The sequence below is a fragment of the Elephantulus edwardii genome, unplaced genomic scaffold, assembly GCF_000299155.1.
Source record: "Elephantulus edwardii isolate Elephantulus edwardi_28Jun2011 unplaced genomic scaffold, EleEdw1.0 scaffold00011, whole genome shotgun sequence".
Taxonomy (NCBI): Eukaryota; Metazoa; Chordata; class Mammalia; order Macroscelidea; family Macroscelididae; genus Elephantulus; species Elephantulus edwardii.
In genome coordinates this window covers 25,404,709-25,415,802 of record NW_006399761.1, presented here as the reverse complement: position 1 = coordinate 25,415,802, position 11,094 = coordinate 25,404,709, and the positions used below count along the sequence as shown (strand labels likewise).

Genomic DNA, 11,094 nt, shown 5'->3' with positions numbered 1-11,094 from the left:
TGTGATGGTAAGTACAATGGTTGTGTTGTAGAAACGGAACCAAAGTATGAAGAAAGTCATGGGGACTCAACAGCACAAGCTCCTTGAGGACATCTGGAAATAAAAACACAGTTTCAATAAAGTGCAGTCAGGCAAACATTTAAGAAACAGAAACGAGAACAATTTTATGTAGCCAAGAGAGATTATGGAAGAGAGAAGGGAGTATTTAATGCATAATGATTATGTGTCTTCATAAAAAAAAAAAAAAGAACCAGAGCAGTTTAGACAGAACTCCAAGATTCAAAGTTCCTTCAGAGGTTAATTCACTTCTAATGTTCTATGGTGAGTACGTCACAGCAGTGGCGATTCTGAGGACAGGCTCCTGGCAGAGTTTCTGGTGCATGGAGGGTACTCCCAAGTGCTCCTCCGCTCTTGTTGAGGGTTTAAGAATGAAAGCCAGTAATTCACAGGAAAATCAGACCACAAGGTACCAACACTGCTTGCTTACAGCACCCAGTTACACATGACAGTGTGAGAAACTATAAGTACTTCAAACAGCTGCTGAAGCAGTAAAAAGAACTGATTGTAAAATAGATGAGGATCCTTTATCTGCCACAAATGATCATTTTAATACATGCAATTTTTGTAAAAAGTGAAATAGTCATAAATATCTTTAGGCAAAAGTCAGTGAGACAATGAGGCTAATCTTCTACAGTATTGGTTCTAACCTGTGAACACTGTTAGGCGGTCCTTGGGTTATAAACATCTGATTTGTGGACAACTCCAACTTGCTCTTTAATTAGTTACGTAAATTTGCCCTCACTTTAAAACTCACAATAAATTCTTCATCAGAATCATCTGTGCTTGGTGCACTTGTAGCTTTAAAGTTACTGAAAAGGCTCGGAGCGCGATCTTACATAAAGGAAGGCTAAGTAAGAACTTCCTATACTTTTTCTAATTCATCTATTTTGCTGGTAACCCACGGACTTCTTGCACATATTCCATTTTACGTAGAGAACACCAGAAGATTTCAGAGCTGCGAGAACCAAGAGGTATTAAGAGGTATTATGAGACCTGTAGGATCACATGGTTGAATTTTAGGACCTGGAGGCTAGTGTGAGTTACAAATAAAAAGTACAGATGTCTTTTAAACCTTACAGACCTAACATAGCAGCATGCAAACAAAAACTCACGGGTCGTAGTCTTCTTTAAAAGATGTTTTTCCCAAGTAACTTACCTATACAGGCATTTCTAAGTTCTGGAGGGCTGTAGGAATTAAGAAGAGTTAACAGTTTATGGGCAAATTCGATTCGCTCCTGCCACTGGATTAATGCTTGTTTCACATCTGCAAATACAAAAGCACACATAAATATGCCATTTGAGATCAAGTTTCCACAATTACTTTCAATTCTAATCTATAAATAACACTATGAAATAAAAATTACACAAATACCCAAATTGCTACCATGCATGGAAACGGATTCCAAACTCCTAATGTTGACGTTTCCAGAGTGCGTGCCGAGAGCTTTACTGGGACCCATGACATTCTGGGGTGGTGTTACTACCGTCTTCTGTGCATGACTTAAAGACAATTTCTGAGTTGTGTGGCTTAAAAGCCCTATTTCTCCTCTTAATAGCAGCACTTTAAAAGAAAGAACCAGAAATGATCAAACCTTTTCTCTGCAGATATGGACGTGTAGACTTCAAAACCGAAAGGAAAATAGACAGAAGTTCTACCAAGTCTCCAGTCACATGGCAAGCTGTGGCTTCATGGTACATCATGTGAAGTGTGTTGAAAGACTACAAATGATTATAAAGAAGAGAAAACTTCACTTCATTTTTATTTTACTTAGTTACAAAATAGTATATAACCTTCTGTAGTGTTTTCAGTTCGTATGTATGTGCATGCAAGCAAATGTATCTGCTTTCTCTATCAATAAGTCAACTTCTTTCAGCTCCTGAGGTCTTAGAAAGGACAAGGTAGGAGGCAACAGAAGGAAGATGAGAGAATTAGGTAACAGCTACAACTTTACAAGGCTTCTGAAGAATGAGCAATACTCAAAACAGCAGGTGTGAAAAACCAATTAATTTCTTTAGTTATACTGGCTGGTAAACCTCTTAATTCCTTTAACTTTATTGGCTAATTTAACCCCTAATTTTTTATAATTTATTTTATAGTGAAACATCTTTTTTCCAACATTGCCTTTAATGGTAATCAGAACTCAAAGTTTAAAGCTCTTGGCCTAGAATCTGGTAGTAAACAATGTGAGCCGTGTACCTGTGCACCATGGTACCTGTAAGCTGTGAGAGAAGGAACCCCACTGGTCTTGTTCAATGCTTTATCCCCAAGCACAGTGGCTGGCACACAGCAGATACTCACTTGTTCAGTGAAGGAATGACAATCTCATCAACCTCTCTTTGTGTACTGTTTCAAACAGAAACACTGGCATTCTTCAAACACCCAATACTGTGTTAAGGCTGAGCTCAAAACATCACTTAACTTATCCCACTTACCTCGCAAATCCAAATTTTTCAACCCTGACTTGAAAACATGTCCTAGCCCTGTTTTGTAACATCACTAACAGGAAAAATGAACTTGTACTTTTCTCATGGAACTCCTGGAATATACTATTCCATCTTACTTTATTTCCATTATCAAATAAAAAAAGCTTTAAAGTTATTATACACTGTGGATGTTAAGAAATACGAAAAGGGTGAATGAATAAATTTTTTTATTTGTATTGGGACTGCAGTGAAGGTGTAAATTGCCTTTGGTAATACTGTCATTTTTACAATATTGAGTCTTCCTACCCATGCTGATCAAGGTATATTCTTCCATTTCTCTAGATCTCTTTTTGTTTCTTGCAGTAATGTTTCGTAATTTTCTTTGAATAGATCCTTTGTGTTCCTGGTTAGATTACTCCCAAGTACTTAATCTTGTGATTAGCTATTGTGAAGGGTATTGTTTTTCTTAGCTCCAGTTCTGTATTCTTTTTGTCACTGTACAGAAATCCAACTGATTTTTTATATTGATCTTGTAGCCTGTCACTTTGCCAAATTGGTCAATTACGTCCAGTTTTCTTGCTGAGTCTTTTGGGTTTTCAAAGTATACTTTCATATCTCTTTGCCAATTTAGATACCTCTTATTTCCCTCTCTTGTCTTATGTCAATTGCTAAGAATTCCAATACAGTAACAGAAGTCAATGAATAACAGGAAATTGAATAACAGAGGTGATAATGGGCATCCTTACCTAGTCCCAGTTCTCAAAGGGAATGCCTTTAATCTCTCTCCATTGAGAACAATGTTGGCTCTTGGGTTTGCGTATATATTCAGTTGAAGAAATTCTCCTCTAATCCTATTTTGTTGAGTGTTTTAATCAGGAAAGCGTGTTAGATTTTGTCAACTCTGCCTTTTCTGCATCAACTGATAAGATCATGTGGTTCTTGTTCTTTGCTTTATTAATGTGATGAATTACATTGATTGTTTTTATTTTTATAATTATTTTTTGTGTGTACCGCCAAATATTACCACTCCTCCTCTAGCACAGCATCTGGTAGATTCGAACCACATACCTTTGGGGTCGCAGTGCAGCTTCTTGCCACTAGGCCACCAGATCTCCCTTGATTGTTTTTCTTATGTTGAACCATCCTTGCATACCTGTTTTGGACCCCACTTGGTCATGGTGAATTATTTTTTTAATGCATCATTGGATTCTACTAGCTAGGATTTTATTCAGGATTTCTGCATCTATGTTCAGAAGAGATATTAGCCTATAGTACTCTATTTTGGTGGTGTCTTTACCGGCCTTTGGTAACAAGGATATGTTTGCTTCATAGAATGAGTCTGGGAGAATTCCATCTTTCTCTATTTCCTAAAATAGTTTATGTAGAATTGGTGACAGTTCTTCTCTGAATGTTTGATAAAATTCACTTGTAAAACCATCTGGTCCAGGGATTTTTTTTGGCTGGAAGTTGTTTTATTATCTTTTCAATTTCTTCTTTTGTAATGGGTCTGGTCAGGTGCTCAATTTTTGTGTCAGTTTAGGTAGGTTGTGAATTTCTAAGTATTTGTCTATTTCCTCTAGGTTTTCATATTTGAGTATAGTTTTTCATAATATTCCTATGTTACCCATTTTATCTTAGTTGGTTCTGTTGTGATGTTGCCCGTTTCATCTTTTTTTCAGATTATCTGTGTCTCTTCCTTTGTTAGTTTTGCTAGTGGTTTGTCGATTTTATTGACCTTTTCAAAGAACCAACTCCTAAGTTTGTTGATAGTCTCAATTGTTTTTCTGTTTCTATTTCATTTATTTATGCACCAATTTTTTACAATTTCAGTTTCTATAGAGGGTGCTGGGTTTCCTTGCTGTTATTTTTCGATTTGTTGGAGATGCTGGGTTAGAGAATCAATGATCATTTTTTCCTGCCTTATGATCTGTTTATTGCTATAAATTGACCTCTCATCACTGCTCTGGCTGTTTCCCAGAGATTTTTTTTACTTTTCAAAGAGAAAAATGAACCGTGGGGTTGGGGGAGATGTGGGTATGGAGAAAAGTGTGCAACAATGAATGAATGGAAATCCAAAGTCTCTGGGAACTTCCATTAAAATAAAAAATTTTAAAAAAAGAAAAGAAAAAGATTTTAGCAGCCTGCTGAAGTATCATGGTCCAATCTCAGCCTCTGTGTTCTGTTTAATTAGGTGACGTCTGGGAAATGATGTGAGACTAAACAATTTTCATCTTTATGAATAAAAACAATCTAACTCAGTTCTAAGTATCAAAAGAGGTGAAAGGTGTGAAAATTATTATAGGAAAAAGAAATGGTGACCTAAACATTAATATCTAATAAATTTGAGAATATAATGAAATTGTGACCACTTATAAACTTTCCGAACTTTAAATATTTACAAAACCCATGCAGTAAAAGAATAAAATGTTACCTCAGTCATTAGGATTAATCCTCGATTAAACACAACAAGAAGTCTGTCTTCATCAGATTCTAACAGTATTCTGAAGGCACTAGAGAGAAAGATATAAGACTGACTATAATTTATTTCATTATCAGATACTGGAAACTGAGCTGCAAAGTACAACACAAAATCCTACTTGAGTAAGAGGTTTTCTTTCCTTCTTAAAAAAAATCTTTTTAAAAACTAATTTTAAGAAGCAAACTTTTGGAAAACAGTTTGTCCAAATATCCACATCAAAAATTGGGGTTGGGGAGAGACTGAGTAAGATGGGTTCAATAATGTATACTGCACTGAAACAGAGGAGGGAGAAAACTGTTTAAAAGAGATATATAACTGGGTATTTCTGTCATCACAGGAGACTAGAGCGAGGGCTACATGGTGGAGGGGACCTGGGGGAGGGTTTGTAAAACAATGAAAGAATCTTTTCTTTTACTTTTCCATAATTTTTGGGCTCACGTACTTATAACTTGTTAGTCAAATTTGTGTCTTCTAGGTTGCAACACCCCCATGATACATCTTCAAGGATATGAACATGTACGGCCAAGCACAATCAATAAGAGTGCATCTAAATTCCAAAATCAATCTCCATAATAGTCTATGTGTTTCCTACTGCCAAAGGGGCCCTTTAGAGTAGTGAGAGAAGATCTTCACCCTGAAACCCACAGCATCCCTTTTCAGCAGGAAGTAGCTAAGAGAATACACCATCCCCTTTTCCTTATGACTCGGGGTGAAGTCTCTCTCAGGGAGGAGTGATAGGGAATGGCAAAGGACACACTGACAAAGGAGATTAATCAGAACTGGCTTTGACAAGCACTGTGGCATTTGGACAAGAACAAACTGGGAGGAGGGTAGAGAGAATAGTGCAACAATGAATGAGTGGCAGCCCAAAACCTCTGTAAATGTTTATGAAAATTAATAAAATATAATTATAGAAAAAAAAATTCCATAAAAAGCCACTTTCTCTTTTCCTGATTTCCTTCAGTCTTTTAAGAAAATACTGCAAAAAACTGTGTCTAATGAAGAAATCACCTCCAAGTCTTAGCTGTGTTTCTTGTTGTGAGGTCCTGTTGTTGTTACAGTGACCTTATGAATGCCGGATCTGAACCCTGCACTGTGTGTGCCATCTTCATCATCTCTGCACCCTCGAGTCCACTGGTACAGTCACCGTGTTAATCCACCGCAGTGAGTCATCCCTCCTTTGCTGACCCTCCCCTTTCCTGAACATGTCTTTCTCTAAGGACCAGGCCCCTCCTAACAACATGTCTGGAACAACATGTCCTAACAACAACTCTGGAACACAGTTTCTCTACCTCTCCCTCTAAGAAGCACTCTGGTTACATGTTCTACATGATATACCTGTTTGTTTTCTTGACAGTCCATGGGATATTTAGTGCTCATCTCCAGTCCCTCACTACACACTTTCCCAATACATACGTAGTAGGTAGCATTTTAAGAAATTAGTCTGAACTTTACTTCCACAGTGAGCTCTGATGGTATAGTCTACAGGGAGTTTTTAGGTTATTCTAAAGATAAGGAAAAGTAAGTAACCTTTTCAGCAGCTCATTAACTTCTGTAGTTCTGAACAAGTAAATGTAAATACTATTTTGGTCAATTGCTACAGGTAAGAGAGTTAAAGGGCTAACTGGAATGGCAAAGAGTATTTACAGCCAGCTCTGATGGAGAAGGGTGCTCCAACGGTCACTAGAACAGAACTATTTATTCAAGCACAACACTCTAAAGTCATTGCTGTCAAGTTGGAATTGACCCTCCAGAGGGTTTCCAAGGCCATAAATCTCAGCAGAGGGGACTGTCCATCTTTCTCCAGAGGAGCCACTGACAGGCTCCAGAGAAGTGTGTCCTTTCAGTTAGCAGGACAACTCCCAGAGGACAGTGGGACCAGCGTGAAGTCAGAGTGAATTCCAACACAGAGAAAGATTTGAGCTGATGATGGAAACACACGTACAGGCCCATCACTAACTTTCAAAGTAAAGATCCTTCTAAGGCATTTATGGGCATAAATGATTTCCCAATAATCCTGAAGGCTTGGCCAACTCTCAGTTACAAGTCATTTATACTATTCTCTTAATTCCAAGAGGATAATTCTCATTCCTGTGTTTTGGGGGCCAAGGGGAGAGGAAAAAGGGGAGGAAGTGCAGGACAAACTCCGGATATCAACCAGAAAACATCATTTTACCTTATTAATGTAGTCCAGCAGGAGCGGCCATCTAAACAACGCAAGTAACAACTTATTGTTGTTTTCTTAAACTGTTTAATATCTTCTAGTTCTTCTTCTCGCATATCTGGCCTTTGAGCTATAAACAGCTGCATCAGGTTAAATAGTTCTTCCACTGCCTAAAAAGAAAGGGCACTTTGGTTATCCTTTTAACACTATAAAATTTTTTAATACCTGCTACTTTTTCTGCAAGTGATGCTAATTAACCACCTCTTAAAAACGACACTAATAAGGATCTAAACTCTCATTTAAAATCTCAAAATGAGTTATTACTTCCTTAAATGTGTGTCCTGAGACAGGGTAAGTTATTACACTTTGTCACAACATGAAGAATCATCTTTCTAGACTGATAGGTTGGTTGTTCAAGTGACCAAGAGGAAGAAATGAGGGCACTAATATTTTAGTACAATCACAGGTGGTAGTTTTATTAATTTATTTATTCATATGTGCCCTTGAAATATTTATTAGTTAATAAACTAGCTCAAACTCTCAGCTTGACACTTTCATGGCAAAAGTGAGTTAAGCAGCATTTTCACTAAAATCTCCAACAGATTTTACAAAATAGTGTATTTCACTGATGCGAAGGACAAGGATTATTATTATTTAAAGATAATCCTACTCCCTAGCATTATTTCATAAAAATATATTTAAGGTTTTTCGTTTAGTAACGAATCAAGCACTATTTTTGGGAACGTGGAAAGACAAATATCCACAGAAACCTAATAAAATCCTGTCCTGAATCCTTAAAGTCAGACAATTGTATTCTCTTCCTTAGGCATTATTTAATAGCCTTGCCTTTAAACCTACTGTGGTACGTTCTTCCCTGTATTACAGGCAGTTAACAAGGAAATTATTTTTTTCTGAGTGAGATACTTTAATAACTCACTACATACTGTTTAAAAAAGGCATTTCAATTAAGGATTCTATTTTAATTTCTAGTGATACATCCTCCATTGCACTCAGATTACTCTAACATCCCGAAGTAGTTCTGACCAGTTCTCTGTGAGTATATTCCGCATTAGCCACTGCCATATCTGGGTTGACAAGACCATGAAAAGGGGTTGACTTCCTCGAGCAAGCCTCGTCCCAGTTTGACAAGCATTTGTCATCTGAGTTCACAACAGAATAGGAAAGGGAAGTGTGCAAAAAAATCTACAGAAACAACAGTTCAACATGAAAAAAAAACCCAGCTCACAGAGAATCTGACTTTCCAGTCTATAGGCATCTACTAGGGACCCTGTTAAAATGTACACTGATTCAGTATCTCTCTAAGTGGACGTCCACATTCTCAGCTGACCACTGAATCAGGATGAACCAGCTTACAGTCCTGCCACAATATCACTGTTTAATGTGCATGCATACATACGTACACACACACACATACATATTTTACCTCTTAATCTCTTCACTCATCTGAATATACTTTGAGAAAAACAACAGTGAGAAATACTACCATTCTCAGATCGCCTTTGAGCTTGACAAAGACTACCTAATTTTTAAATAGTTGAGTGGCAATCATTTCCCTGAAACTGTATCACAAAACTGACTTCTTCCATTGGGTAGACACGAAAAATGCACTGATAAAACCACAAGAAAAAAAGACCCACATCTTTATCAATTTTACAGCAAAATTAATTTCATATGTACATTCTAGAAAACAAATACATGTTAAGCTCTCAAAAAAGTATAATTAATTTTATTTTATCCAAACAGGTATTTCCAATCAGTTTGAAGGTACAGATAGAAGAGTATCGATTTTACTCACTCCAGGATACTGGCTGGCATGTGGTGTAAGATTCTTAAAGGCCCACTGGATGTTCTGGTGAGAAGCTAGTTGTCGTGTGAACGCGGGAGACTGCTCGCAGCAGAGCCTCAGAATGCCGTAGTAGGCAGGCAGCATCCCACGGTTAAAAAGCACCACATCCTGATCATCATGGTCAGCAAGGATGTAATTGAAGGCAATGTTCTTGGTCACCACTGGATTCTGAACAATAAGGCGGATATTCTCTGGACAGTCAGCACACACATTGTACCAAAACGAAAGCAAAGCCTGTTTATTGTGATTTGTAGCTATTGCTGGCTCAGAAAGCTTAGGCTGGAAAAGGTTCCACAAATCCATGAAATATGTGGAAAACATCAGCTTCTCAGTTTTGGAAATTAAACAGTAAGTCATAAAGCTAAAATACGGCACAAGCTTTGTCGTGCCATGAACAGCAGCATCAACATAGAGTTTGGCTCTTGAGAGCAAACCAAGGAGCACGTTGTAGACCTGATGCAGGACTACTGTGGTGTCCGGACTGAGTGGAAGGTCACGGGTTGGGATGTGCAAAGACCTTGTTGACCGGAACATCTGACGGAATGAATTGCTTGGTATAAGGGACACCAGAAGATAAGCTGCAGCTATAAAATGTAAAACAAAACTGTCAGATCCTTGCATGACATTAGATAGGCTGATGAGCAGTCATTAAACACATAGCTACTCTTCTTTTTAATAATGTAAATGAATAGTAACTAAAGGACACAGAACAATTCTTTCAGTATATTTCTGCTTTCACCACCGGCTCTGCAGAAAGATCCCAAGGAGTGATGCAAACAATGCCTTCTGTCCTAGCCCGTTTCTAGGGTGGCAACACTAATGCAATCAGCACAAACATCTTCACCCCTCTTTTGTTTAGCGTCCTCAAGATGAAGACCTTTCCTACTCATCTCATCATCTCTTTGCTGCATTCCATCTCAAAGTACACGATGGCTGAACAGGAGGCATAGTCAAAGGGTTTTCTGGTCCTCTGACTTCACTAAATCGTTAATGTTGTGGAGTCTTAATTTTCTTTGTCATTCAAAAAACACAAATGAGAGTAAAAAATGTCCTTTAATTAGATCAGCATATAGATAGAATGAGTTGTAATAAAGATGATATAGCTCCTAAGTATAAAACGTTGTTATGCGTTAGCTTAATAATAGTAATAATAATAAGCTTTCAAAGTCTGGCTAACTTTGCACCCTTTCAGGAGAAATGAATGCTGACTTCAAGATATCGGAATTAAGTCTACACTAGGAGGTCTGAGAAGTTAGTAATGATTCATTAGCTGACTCCACCCGTATATGCTGATATGATGAAAACAGCATTCAGTTAGGTGCTTTAGAAATACTACCTCATTTAACGCCCACAACCACATGTTTATAATGAAAAATCTGTATCTTGGAGAAGCAAAGAGAACATGAGGCTAGACAGAAGCAAAATCTCGATTTGGCTTTAGGAAATGATAATGGTGACTCTAGTGAACGATTAACAATAGTAAGAAATCACTAACATTTATCAAATGTTTACTCTCTGACATAGTAACTATGCAACAGGCCCCATCTGTATTATCCTCACATTCACTGAGTTGAAGCAGTAAACTATTCCAGATCACACAGTATGGGCAGAGCGAGGATCCAAACCCTAATCAGCAGATTCCTGAGCCAATGCTCTTAGAAAAATGTTAATCCAAGAGATTCTCAAAACTGTGTCATCCCAAACTTTTGGCTTTTTGCAACAGTATTATTTTTTAATATTATGACTTTTCTTTCTTACATATCTACCTATAACTTGATATTAAGCGAATAAAGATTCTAAAAATTCAGGTCTACAGTGAAAATTTTAACTGGGAATAAATAAAATATTTAGTCAGAATAGCATTATGCTCTGTTTTCCAAACATTTCTTCATAGTTAACTCTGGCAAGCCTAATTTTTTAAGTTTGGCCCAATTATGACGTAAGTTTCAAACAGAAAAGCCTGGCCGTATATATTTCATCCTGATCAACTTTTGTGTAAAATTGTAATTGACAGTTTATTCTGCTTAGAATAAAGTAATTAGATTTAATTTAAGTTACTTTCTCACACCCCCAACATTTTTTTTTGTTTTTTTTTTCTAT

General features: G+C 37.2%; 1 protein-coding gene across 1 annotated transcript in view; it reads right to left on the bottom strand.

The window, feature by feature from the left end:
* The window catches only part of USP34 (ubiquitin specific peptidase 34), a 179,470-nt gene that overhangs the window by 15,913 nt on the left and 152,463 nt on the right, over positions 1 to 11,094 (bottom strand). Inside the window, exons 68-73 of the mRNA XM_006881033.1 lie at positions 8,944 to 9,578; positions 7,140 to 7,297; positions 4,916 to 4,994; positions 1,653 to 1,779; positions 1,217 to 1,324; positions 5 to 93 (exon numbers count right to left, since the gene is read on the bottom strand). Coding sequence (XP_006881095.1) covers positions 5 to 93; positions 1,217 to 1,324; positions 1,653 to 1,779; positions 4,916 to 4,994; positions 7,140 to 7,297; positions 8,944 to 9,578 — 1,196 coding nt within the window. The remainder of the gene's footprint in view (positions 1 to 4; positions 94 to 1,216; positions 1,325 to 1,652; positions 1,780 to 4,915; positions 4,995 to 7,139; positions 7,298 to 8,943; positions 9,579 to 11,094) is intronic.